The sequence below is a fragment of the Myiozetetes cayanensis genome, unplaced genomic scaffold (genome assembly GCF_022539395.1).
Source record: "Myiozetetes cayanensis isolate MyiCay16 unplaced genomic scaffold, myiCay2020 scf19, whole genome shotgun sequence".
Lineage (NCBI taxonomy): Eukaryota > Metazoa > Chordata > Aves > Passeriformes > Tyrannidae > Myiozetetes > Myiozetetes cayanensis.
The window spans coordinates 14,586,133-14,598,713 of NW_026087400.1; the positions used below are offsets into that span (position 1 = coordinate 14,586,133).

Here is a 12,581-nt window from a genome sequence, read left to right on the forward strand (position 1 = left end):
GCATGCATTGGGGAAATACACCAGGCAGGAAACGGGGGTGTTTGGAAGCCAGCGTGCTCCTCCAAACCAGCTGGAAGTGCACTCCAGGGAGGCAATGCCAGGCACCAGGACAAGGAACACAGAGGCACGATGACACTGGGACAGTCCTGGTGAATGGTGTCCTTGTGTACCTCTAGATGGGAGACATCTGGGCTGGGCTGGGAGACCTTCTCCCTGCCTTTGACATCCTCTTCCTGTTCAGAAACTACTTTGTCAGTGTGCTGGAAGGAAACAAGGCCTTCATCTTCCATTTCACTCTTGTCCTTGTCCAGCTCGGGCAGGCTCCGTGAGATGTCCTCAAAGGCTGTGCCATGGAAGTCACTGATCACAGTGAAGTCCACCTCTGCTTCCAGGCTGGAGGTTGAGCTGACCGTGATGCTGGAGCACTTGCGCTCGATGGCCAGGTGGTTGTCCTTCAGGAAGACTGAGTCCTTCTCCTGGTCAGGCTCCTCATCGCCGGTGTCGCTCTCGGGGGCCCTGTGCCGAGGTGGTTTAGGTCTCTCCTCGGTGCCCTCCCTCACACCCGCTCTCTGAATGAGACACAATGTCAGAGAGAGACGGAGCCCATGAGCACCACGTGGCAGTGCTGGCAGTGCCAGCAGGGGCAGGGGAGCAGGAGGAGGAGGAAGGCTGCAGCAAACATCACAGAGTAGAGTCAAACACAACTCAAGCATGGAGACCGAAACCTTTCTGACAGCAGCGGTTTTGCAGCGGGATGGGGAGAGAAGGCTACTCAATTTGATTGTGCCAAAAGTCTATTGGCAATTAATCATCTCAAAAAGAAAGCTCGGCCAGCTTGGAGGCACATCAGTGCACCAGTGGAAGCAGATGGATGCAAAACAATGGGTCTGTTGGGAGACACTCAGGAAGAGCTCAGATGCTGGGGCTATTGTATGTCAGTGACTCAAAAAAACAAATGAGGGAAAGAAAGAGAAAAGAGTTTGAAAGAAAAGGGCCCATCAGCCAGGCATAGTGAGGGAGAAGCAAAGTAGTGTGCCAATTCCACTGAACATCCACTTGGCTCTGCAGAGCATCACCCCAGGGTGAAGACCAGCCCCACCGAAGCTGCCCACCAGCTGTCCTGGGGTGAGTCTTCCCCACCGATACCACGTCCCCCTCCAAAGGCCTCAGGTGAGTCTCAGGGGTGACCTGACTGAGTGTCTGGTCAGTGTAATTGACAGTATGGTCAGAGCCAAGGGATGTCCTCCCTCTATCAGTTCTACTCTAGACATAGACATACCTCTCAACTCCACCATCAGAGGGTATGTATCCCCTCATCACGCTTTGCCATGAAGCCATGGGAAATCTAGACCCATCTAGACCCAATTCTCCCTTAGGAACGCCTCTAAGCCCACTAATCCCAGTGGAAACCCACCTTCTGACCTTGGTTCCAAATGTCTGTAGCCAGAGCTATCTCCCCCATGGGCCAGGCTGTGCTGGCACACCCTTCCCTCAGCACAGCTGGGAGGTTGAGAGGTATGAGAAACAGGGTGTCCAAGAGCCCCAGGAGGAATACGCAGACACAATCACGTGTGTGTGTGTGTCTCTATCAATACACACAGAACAGCCCTGCAACAGGAGCAGAGCTGGCAGCACAGCCCTCGGTTGCGCGGGGGGAGCACTCATACTGCAGGGAGAAGCACTTAATAAAACAGCACTGAGACCTGGGAGACCACTGGAACAGCAGTTTTTAAATTCTCTTCTTTCAGGCTGGATTTTACTGATGGGTCAGACAAATCCTTTTCTTCCCCATTTGGTTCCTGAAATTTGCTCTGGATTAGAGAAAAGGGTTAGTTGTAAGGAAATGAACTCTGCAGGAGCTGATCTAGTGCCCACAAGAACAAGGAAAGCTACTTCATCACCCAGCCACCAGCTTGCTGAAGACAGGGAAGGGTGGGGAGGCTGGTGAGCCAAGCAAGAAGGGGTATCAACGTAGGAAATGCAAGGGTGAAGCTGAAAGCGTGGACACGCTGCTGCCGAGGGGTGCGTGCCCGTGACAGTCGCAGCTCCTTCAGCCACCCACCGTTGCCCTTTTCGGGTCCTGGACATGAAGCTTGGGTGCCTGCTCTTGGGTTTAGTGAGCGGCATTCTCCAGGGAGCCAAAATGTTCAGGGATCGCAAAACAAAAGCTGATGAACCAACTGGGCAGCGGGTCTGCATGCAGCCAGTAAGCCTGACCACACACACAGACAGAAAGGACAGGGATGCAAAGCGCCTGCTGTCAGTCAATGGATGTGTGAGGAGCCACTGGACATGGTCAGAGAGCCACAAAACATGCGCATGAACGTCCTGTTCAGACAGTTCATTGGAGTTACCATGGCCTCAGCCAGGGTGAGCTCGCAGCCAGAGTCGGGGGAGGCCAGATCAGCATTGTCTTCTTCATGCTCCAGATCAACAGAGACATCTTCCTTCGGGGAGTGAGGCTGGGAGATGTCTCCTGAACCAGCCCCTTGCCCAAGGGCCAAGGAGCTCACACTGGACACGGGTTCCACCGCTGGTGGTGAGGCGAGGCAGGTGCTCAAAGGCATGTCCCGTGCCAGAGCTGTCTTCCCTTTCGCTTTCGCTGATGTCCCAGCTTCAGGCACACGCTCTTGTCCCTCCTGGGCCTCCCTTCGCTCCACTTCACTTTGCTCGAACAACTTTATCTTGGAGGCCACAGAGGTTTTCCTGTAGCTCTTGCTGTCCTCCCAGCTTCCTGGGGCCACGTTGACATCTCTGTGCTCCTGGGACACAGCTCCTGCCTGCCCAGCCACAGATACCAACGACTCAGGCTCTGTTTGATGTGTCCCATCCCTCACTTGCAGCTCTCCCTCACCTTCATCCACCAAGGCAGAGAGCCGGAACGTCTCACTTCCTTGGCACAATCCTAATACAGGGGACTGGAAGTGTGAGACATCAGCAGCTTCTTTGGGAATAGACTCATTCTGCAGTGGCTGCTCCGGAGCCAGGTCACTGGCCCTGGTGGTTTCTCCTACTGTTGGGCTCTTGCCCTGCAGATCTTGTGCCACACTAAACTCTGAGTCCCAGTGTGACTCCTGTGTTTTGGGATCGGCAACGTGGAACAGCTCCCCAGCCACGGAACCCTCTCGGGGCAGGTCTCTCATGATGGCCTCTGTCTGTTTTTCTGGTTCTTCTGCTTGGGGGGGCAGCTCTTTCACACCAGGCCTGTTATCTTGGGGCAGTTCTTCCATCCGACAGCCTTCATCTCCAGTCAGCTTCCCTGATGTGGGCCCCAAACCCGGGAAGAACTCTTTTATCATGGGCTTCTCCTCCTGCAGTGGCATTTTGGAGCCAGGGATTTTGCTCTGTGCTGTGGCAGGGTCCATGTCCTGGGCCACCTCCCAGGTGGCTGTGTCTCTGACCTGGATTGACTCTGCTGCAATATCTCTGGTTTGGGGTGGTTCTGCTGCACTGAGACTTGTCCCTTGGTGTGGTTTCCATGAGGTAAATCCTATATCTTGGTGTTGTTTTGCAGATTCAGGATCAGTTTCCCTGGGTAGGGCCACCTCCACAGAGGGGCTAACATCCTTGGGCATGCCCACTCCTCTCACAGGGCTGGTGTTCTGAAACAGCTCTGTGCCCTCAGACTTGGTACCTGGAGCTGAATCCACAGGGACAGGGCTGGATTGCTGGGGAAAGGGTGGAGGGGCAGGAGCACTGGGTTTATCTCCCTCCAACCCCACAGCATGGCCTGGCCAAGACACAGCTGAGGGAGGTGACTTGGCCTCTATCTCTTCCATCTGAAGAACCACTCTGGCACTTTTCTCCTTGTCACCATCTGCTCCCAAGAGCTCCTCCTCAGCTGTGCAGGTGTCAGAGCACTGTGCTGGGCTCCCTCTGTGCTCCTTAGCCCCGTGGCCATCCCCTGCCAGGCCACGTGACTTTAGGCCTCCCACTGGGCTCTGCAGCTCTGTCTCCTCTGGTCCCACCTCCTGAACACATGGCAGGGCTTCACTTCCTGCAGGTGCCCCACAGCTGGGCACCCCAGCAGATGCTTTCTCTGGCTGCAGGGACAACTCTTTCTCCCACCGCGAGATGGTGTGTCCCACCAGGCTGGTCCTGTCATAGCCCATCCTGGGCTGCTCTGGTGCTCCAGTAGGTTTTCCAGACACTGCCTTGTGTTGGTGACTTGCTGAAGAAGGGGGTTGGAACCCTTCTGCTGCTGGTGTTGCGTGCCCTGATTCCTCCCTAGACGTGTTCACTGTGGCTTCTGGTATTTCCTCCAAGCCAAGCCACCCACTAGTGTCCAAGACAAGTTGTGTTTTACTGTCCTTCTCCTCTCCCTCTGGATCTCCTAAGTAGATGATCCTCTGGGTTGCAGAAGTCTCTGAGCTGTCATCTCCAGCCTTCACTTTGGTTTTCAGGAGCTCTGTGGCTGTGCCTGGCACTCTGGCCTCCTGTTTCCTGGAGGCTGCAGAAGCACACTCCTTGGAGAGCACCTTGCCTTCTCCCTCGGGATGCTCTGGCCCTAAAATCTTGGCCCTTTGTCTCTCTTCAGGTTGTTGACAGGGCTTGGGCAGCCCCGGCTCACCACTGACTGCTCCTTTGCTCTGAGGCTTCTTCTCTGTGCTGTCAGTGGGCAGGTGTGCTGCTTCTGGGCTGCCTCTGCTTTCTTTCTCATAGATCTCATCCTCCCAGACAGACTCAAAATCCTCAGGACTGGCGATCATTTTGGCTCTCTTCCGGGTATCCGGGGCTGCAGCTGGGGGCTCTTTCTGGCCTGTCACTTCCTTGGTTTTCCCTACTGCCACCTCTACCTTCAACAGGCTCACACTCGTGTTCACCTCTGAGGTACCCACACGTGCTTCTTCCTTCTTGACTCCCAGAGCTTTCCTCAGAGCTACCGCTTCCAGCCTAGGGGCTTCTCTCTCTATAAATACCCAATGCTCCGAGCCCTGCATTGCAATTGGAGCAAGAAGAGTTAAATGCATCAGACACACCGCACCCAACTGCTGCTGGCACAAGTAGCACAGCTGGTCTGCCTCACACAGCAATGGCTACATCATTATTATTATAATTCTAATTAGTAGTATTAGTAGTAGTATTCTCAATGCCAGAGTTGAGGCAGGGTCTATACAAAGATCCTGGCAACTTGCTGATGGAGAGAGGGACTGAAAATAAGGGGCTGACGCTATGATAGGAAATTAGCCACTGTCCCCAGCTGGGACCCCCATTTTCAGCAGGCAATAGCAATTCCCAGGGGTAAGATTTCATTGGAAGCAAGGGTCTATGTTTTGGGTAGCTTCACTCTCAGCTTCGCCCACGTGCCCCAAGAATATGTCAGACTGCCAAGAGCATGAACATTTAGCCATCAGAAAGGCCCTTTCCCCTTCCTACCAGATGCTGCAGCTCAGATTCCCCCCAAAGTCCATCCCTCCTTTCCAGCTGATCAGGGACATCTCAGAAGCCATAACTGAGTAGAGGTTTCCAGCAATGCTGAAACCAAGCAGTTCAGAAAATGTAACCTGTAAAAGGTTACCTGTCAAGTGTAAAGGACCGTGGGCTTGGCAGATGAGACAGGTATGGGGGCTGCAGCAAGGACCAAGCAAAGGCCATGGAGCATCCTGCAGCATGGACACACGGCAGGAATGTGGCACACCACACCATGTATCTGTGCTGCTGGTGGGGGGACGCTAGGTCACCACTGCTATGGACACCTTGTACATCCCACATTTGTCCTGTAGGTCAACTGAAGGCTTCAGGAGTGCCAAGAATGACACACTGTTAAAATCCAGCCACTTCTGGAACAGCAGGTAGAAAATAAACCACAGGAATATAGTGGCAGGAGAATGTGTGCACCATGAGGCAGCCCAGCGACCTCCGCAGATGCCTCGGGGAACACACACAGGGGGCAATGCTGGGGGCTCACCATGGGGCTGGCACTGCCCATGGCACAGCCTGCAGCAGAGGCCCTTGGGGGCACCAGGATGCGCTCCCAGGGAGGGGTCTGGCTGCCCACTCCCTGCTCAAATCAGGAACAATAATCCATGGAAATGTGAGCCATGCCCCAGGCAGGGGGGTCAGGAAGAATGTCTGGAGCAGTTGCACCAAAATGGAAACCTAGTGACTGATACTGGATAACGGGAAACGCAGGGGCAGAGGGGAGCAGAGCCAGAGGGAAGGTAAGAGAAGATAACATCAGAAGAGAAAGAAGGAAAACCAGATACTAGTGGTAGGGCTTCCACAAGGAAAGAGGTGAAAGCCCCTGGCAGAAAAATGCCATTCCAGCTCCTGCCTTCTTTACCAGCCGCCAAAGGAAGCACAGATCCCTCAGCAGTGCCCCAGGTCTTGCCCCGCAGCAACCTGCAACAGCCCCTCTGCCTGTCCCTGTGCCCTGGGCTTTGCCAAGAACCTGGCAGCCCCTGAAAATCCCCGAGTGCCTGCAGAGAAGCACGCAGGGGACTGTGCTGGGGTACAGCCCGCTAGCCCCCAAGAAAACACCCAGCCCTGAGGGCAGGGAGGTGCTGGCTCCTTGCAGTGCCAGGATAGGCATGAGGTTGGCACTGTGCACTACCAGCTGTGCCCCTCACAGGGCAGGGAGGGCACCCTCCTCCACTAGTGGCAGATTGATCCTTCCCACAGACTCTGCCATGGCAACTGCACCCTGCCTGGCCAGGCCACCCTGCTGAGCAGCCAGGTCTGAAGCAGACCCATCCCCCCCACCTCCCCACAGCATCATTTGCACCAGCCTCTCCGATATCCCATCACGGTGCGCTCTCAAGCACCATCTGCTCTCCTGGTCCCTTCCTCCAGACCTGCCTCCAATGCAGTTTTTGCTTCTTCTTAGTCCATGGAAATCACAATAGAGCCTGTCAGTGCCTGCCACAAGCACCAGGCTGCACATTGAATGTTCACAGCCGGGTCTGACCTGTAACAGCAGCATCATCCCTAATTGGGCAGCTTGCTGGGCTGCTGGAATGCCCAGGCTGGCCTCTGGTATTCCCTTATCACATCCTCCTGTTCAGCAGCAATGCTTATGGGCAACTCAGCCGGGAGACTGCTCACTTTCCTGAGGGTGCAGCAGTTTCTCTCCTGCTCCTGCCCTGTGTTCCCATTGCTGAACCCTGTCTCAGTCAGGACAAGGATGGACATATTGTGGGCACACATACAAATTTCCTCAGCAAAGCCCTCTCATGCCTCTTCTCTAGCTGCAAACCAGTCTTTTGGAGGAGACCTTCCCTGGGCAGAGATGAATTTCTTTGAGCTCCTTCTGAGTTAAGGACTGAGACAGATGTTGTAGATCAAAACCTCTGCTGAAGCCTGGAACAGTGTCTTCATCCATGACAGCACCTCTTCACCAGTAAGGAAAACCCCAAAGCTTCAGATTTATTTCAAACCAGCTTCCTTCTCCTCAGACTCTGGGATAAGCACAGCCCAGTCCAAGGGAACAGTCAGGTACTCTGTGGGGTGAGGCAGCAGTTGACTGAACTCTGCTCTAGAGGGCTTAATGCCAGCTCTGGCCACAGCTCTGGTTCCACAGTTTGTGGCAGCCCTTGTGTCTCCAGAGCCTGAGGACTCGTGGAGCAAATATGTGGTTACTTGGACATGTCCTCCAGGAAAGCAGAGAACTTGTGGAGCTCTGGAGGTCAGTCGGCTGGCTAGACAGAGTATGTGACAAGGCAGAGCTGAGGTTCAGAAGTGATGATGCCGGGAAGGGTCTACCTGTAGACCAACCTTGACTTCCCAAGGGATAATTTACTTTCACACTTCCCTGCCCTCTCTCCCCCCAGCTCATCTGCTCTAGGAACAGAAAGACAATTCCTACTGTGGCCTGTGCATCACAGGAGAGCAAGCTGATAGAGTGGAAAGAGGTGATAATCAGGGAGCAGAGACAGTCTTTGTCCCTGCCAATGAGAGCCACAACCTAGCAGAGCCCAGGGCACGCAGGAGGCTTCTCCCTTCAGATCTTTCAATGTCTCTTCTGTTCTTTGCTCTCGGGAAGTCTCAGCTCACCCAAGAGGAAAGCACAAGCCTTGTGGCAAGAATGAGGGAATCTGAGATGCTGAGACAACACATGGGGTTGCTTTATCACCTAAAGCTGGAGAGGCTCCTGGCGCCTCACAGTGCAGCATTCCAGTCCTCCAGCAGCAGTGGGGACAGAGGGATGGACAGAAGAGTCAACACGTATGGCTAGGGGTGACAGACCATTTAATCTCAGAGGGCCTGAAGCCCATGGACACTGAGGGACTTTCTGGCTGTCATGAGAGCTTCGAGCTCTGCAGATGTGCTGTCCTCATGCCATCCCCTCTCGGGGCCATGAATTCCCCATGGAGACCACTGGCCAGGGGAGGACAAGTTCCCACATGAACCTCAAATCAAATGCTGAGTCTCAGCCACTGATGCTTGGAGAGAAATCACCGGTGAGGCCACCATGGCACCAGCAGATGAATACCTGTCACCTCAAGGGTCTCCGGGGAACAGAGGACAAGACTCTGAATCCAGAAATGTGTGTGCACCTCACTTCTGATGTTTCTGTCCTCCAGCTCTGAAATACTGGCACACAGAGAGTGCCAGCAATGACCAGGAGACACTGCTGCAGAGCCCCTACTGAAGTCCAAGGCTGTGTCCAAGCCTCCCTCACACCCATCCTGTCTCCTAGGGACTGCTCCAGTCAGCCCAGATTCAGGCTCTTGCCCACGCTGGCAATTTCTGCACAGGCAGTGGGAGATGACAGGGAGCAAGAGTGCACACAGCCTTGCCCCTGCCTCATCTGCCCCCCTCCCCCATGCTGCCTCTGCCACTCCCTGGGGTGCTCAGGCAGGACGTGCTCCCCAGGACCACTGGGCCAACCCCTGGGGCCTGTGGTCAATGCACCAGAACCAAGGTTCAAACACCAGCTTGCTCCTGCTCAGTGAAGGTACCACTCTTGGTCCCTGGAGGTCCAGGAAAACACCCCTTCATCTGAGATAAACCTGCACACAAGCAGTGCCAAGAGCCCATGCTCCTCACCCATGGGCACCACGTGAGGACTTTGACGGCAGCATGACCCTGCTGCGCACAGGCATGAATCCAACACACCTGATGCCCCCAGAGATGCCCTCTTTCAGGGTTCCTGGGCCCAGGGAATCCTAACTGCAGCCCAAGTGGAAGGAAAGCACAAGGGATTGCTAAGAACCACTTGAGGCTGCCTGCCTGGACCTGGAGCAGCCACCAACAGAGTGCCTGTGTCATTGGGTCACCCCTGCCTTGGGATCCTCAGCAGTGGGCTCCAGCACAGCCCCACACCCAGCAGGGCTGCACTAGGAGGTCTTTCCAGGGCCCCATCTCACAGCCCAGAGGGAACAGTCAGGGGAGCAGGTTTCACCAACAGCCCTGTCCTGTGAAGGGTCCTGCCTGTCACCAGAGAGGGGACCTACCCTGGGGGGCAGCAAACAGCTCAAGCTCTGCTAACAGGGCACGAGCCCCCTTGGCAGGTTGGGGACTCCCACACTGACGGGGGCAGAATGCGAAAGCAAGAAGTAGGGGGAGAAGAGGATAGTGAGAACCTCAGGAGAGGAGACAAGGCTTTTCTGCGTGAAAGACTCCATGCTTAGGGAAGTTCCATGCTCTGATGCAAAATCGTCTAGGATGTCCTCTTCCATCGTCTGTGCCAGCACGGAAACCCCAGCACCCATGGGGAGAGAGAGAGACAGAGAGAGACAGAGACAAAGAAAGAGAGAGAGAAAGAGAGAATTTGAGAAGGAATGAAGGAACAAAGGGTGGGTAGGTGGGTGGATGGATGGGCAGATAGATGGACAGAGGTCACAGCTGTGCCAGGTTTAGATGCTCCATTCACATCTCTGCACTGGATACATTTGATGGTAACAGAGATGTGGGGTGAAGTGCCTCTTCCTCTTCCCAGCCGATCATTTTGATGGGGGGGAGCACAAGCCCACCCTGCAGCCCTTGGTCTCTGGTCAGTGTTGGGCACCAGTAGGTACACAGGCATGTTCCGAATGCCCTGCAGAAAGACCCCAGCCCAGCCACCCACAGCGCCCTATGCCCTCCCCACAGCCCAGCCCCATGGCAAGGCTGTCCCGGGGTGGGAGGGCAGCCAGGGCAGAGCAGCCCCTGTGTGTGGCACCCACTCTGCCCAGAGGCACGCCACTACTGTGGGCACAGAGCTGGCTCTGGAGGGGAGAGCAAGGAGGAAGGGTTCCTGGTGGGGAGAGAGCATCCAGACTGGCAGTGGGGACACTCTTGCCACACACTGCCTGCACCAAGCCCAGCAGGACCCCAGGCTACAAAGAACCCAACTGTGCCACATCCACATCCCTCACGCAGCACTGGGGGCTTTATGCTGGCACCCCAATCCCAGCACCCTCCTATCACCCCCATGGTCCCAGTGCAAAGCCAGCAGGCAGAACACCCAAAGGGGAAGATGTGCATGTGGGATGCCAGCACGGCACCGCTCATCCTCCACCTCCTCAAACCACCCAGTTCCTGCTGCTGAGAGCACAACAGACAAGAGACCTCTGTGCAGGTGCCTCGTCCTACTCTGCTCAAGACACCCTCAGGCAGAAGCTGCACCACCACTGCCCTGCAGGCTGCTTGCTGGTGTGAGGAGTGAGGAAAACCCCATCTCATGGGCCAATGCCTTCCACATGGAAGCCCTTTTCCTTCCACAGTACTCTCAGGTACTCCCAAAACACCTCCAGAGGAAGAGCTGTTCAGTCCCTTGCAACACCCAGGCACACAGAGAGATTCCCACTGGCAGTGTAAAAATGGTTAGTGTGATACAAAACTTAGAGACACCCCTCCCTGCACCCTGTATCCCCAACATGTCACTCCCACCGTGCTTCCTTGGGGCAGCACAGGAGCAGAGCCCCAGAGCTGAGGGACATCTCCCCATGGGATCCTGATCCCCTCTGTAAGAGAAGCAGCAGAACAAACCTCACTGGCCTTTTCGGGTGTTCCCTTTGGCGTTTCATCCTCATGCTTGGGTGAGGAAGAGGCTGGTGAGGAAGGCAGCCTCCTGTCCCGGTCCCTGTGAACCAGTTTGCTGTTGGGCTCCTTCAGGGTCCGCTTCAGCTCATTGATGCTGGCCTGATGCTTCAGCAAAACATCCTCTGGCTTGTCTAAAAACTTGGGAAGGAGAGAGGAAGGGAGCAGTGATTAAAACAGCAGCCAAGGCCAAAGGGATGAGCAGGGGCACTGGGAGGGTTTGCTTCATGCTGGGCTAGAATTTAGTCTGAGTCGCCAAATGAGGAGCGTGTTGGAGACCTCTGGTCTGCAGGTCTCACTAGGAGGGGAAGCAGCTCTTTCACTGCAGGAAGCAGCAGAAAGGCAGCAGAGAGCCAAACACACATAGCAGGGGAAGGGCACAGCATGTCCTGGCAGCATCTCCAGGACTCCACGTCCTCCTGGCTGAGGACAAACTAAGCCTCCTGGAGAGGAGAGTGGGCTCTCCCTTGGGATCAGCAAGGGATGGGGCCCTGCTGGAAACACGAGCAGCCTCCTCTGCTCCTCTCTGATGCCAGGCTCAAAGGGAGCTCCAGGCTCTGTCCCAGCAGGGCAGGTGACTGACATTTCCAGCAGAGCCGTTTTGAAATGGGCCCTGCCACAGGGCTGGAGGTCAAGACCTGGACAGGGATGTCCAGCATGGATCCAAGCCTGGATCCCCATGGACCAGCCTGGGGTGGGGTGGGTCTGACCTGCTGTGGAGAGAGGACAGCTCAGAGTACTCAAGTGCAAGGTGGAGTTCAGGTGTTAGAGCAGGACATAGCGAGGGCCCAGGCTCCAGGGTGGCCCCCTCGTCCTGCCACAGAGGTGGGCAAACCAGCTCCGAGCAGGAACCCTGGTTTCTGCTTCCAACCCAAACTCAAACCTCTTCTGAGGTTTGAAAGGAGGCACCTGAATACCTCCCTAGTACCTTGTCAGCAACAGCCCAGAGACCCATTAGAGTCTTAGGAAAAAGCCCACCAAATTTCCCAGATCCTGAAGGCTCGGCACAACTCCGAGGAAAACTCCTGACCTGGACCCACGTGTGTGAGCCATGGAGAGCTCAGGTGTGCCCACCTCTGGGCTCAGGGTGTGCCGGGCCGGGGTGCAGCACATGCACATGCAGTGAGGAAGCAATGAGGTGGGCGGGGGGGGCTGGAACTGGTGCCCACTGCCCATTGCCCTGGCAGGGTCTGCCCTGTGGTGCTGAGCAGGACAGTGAGGCTGTGTGGTGCCAGTGTGGACAACCCCATCACATAGCCATGCTTGCTCCCATCAACAGCTGCAGCGAAGATCTACATCCCACTGTAACTGGAGGGGAAACTCCCAGGGAGCAACTGTGGATTTTAGGCCAGGATGAATCATTCCGGATGGGGCCACCCTGGACATGGCAGTCTGTGCAGGGAGGGCTCAGCTTCCCTGTTCTCTGCTCAGCCAGTTCTCAGGGTGGGCAGACACTGGGTGGGTGTCAGTGCTGGCCCCCCGAGGCAGCTCAGAGCCCCCTTGTCCCATGAGGGTGGGATGGCAGCCACAGGGCTGTAGGGAGCCCCAGCCTGGCTTTTGTGGGGAGTGGGGGGCTGCAGGAGAGTGGAGCCCCTGGGCAGGGCAGTGATGAGTCAGTT

At 55.7% G+C, this 12,581-nt stretch overlaps 1 protein-coding gene across 12 annotated transcripts in view; it reads right to left on the minus strand.

The window, feature by feature from the left end:
* EPB41L1 (erythrocyte membrane protein band 4.1 like 1) overlaps nt 1-12,581 on the minus strand; it is a 66,425-nt gene that overhangs the window by 9,774 nt on the left and 44,070 nt on the right. For 7 of the 12 annotated variants that reach the window (XM_050313489.1, XM_050313494.1, XM_050313491.1 and 4 more), the window contains 5 exons: nt 10,912-11,103; nt 9,525-9,623; nt 2,355-4,934; nt 1,704-1,811; nt 171-569 (listed from right to left, as the gene is read on the minus strand). In XM_050313489.1, coding sequence (XP_050169446.1) covers nt 171-569; nt 1,704-1,811; nt 2,355-4,934; nt 9,525-9,623; nt 10,912-11,103 — 3,378 coding nt within the window. The remainder of the gene's footprint in view (nt 1-170; nt 570-1,703; nt 1,812-2,354; nt 4,935-9,524; nt 9,624-10,911; nt 11,104-12,581) is intronic. The other 5 variants (XM_050313498.1, XM_050313497.1, XM_050313492.1 and 2 more) reach the window with 4 other exon arrangements.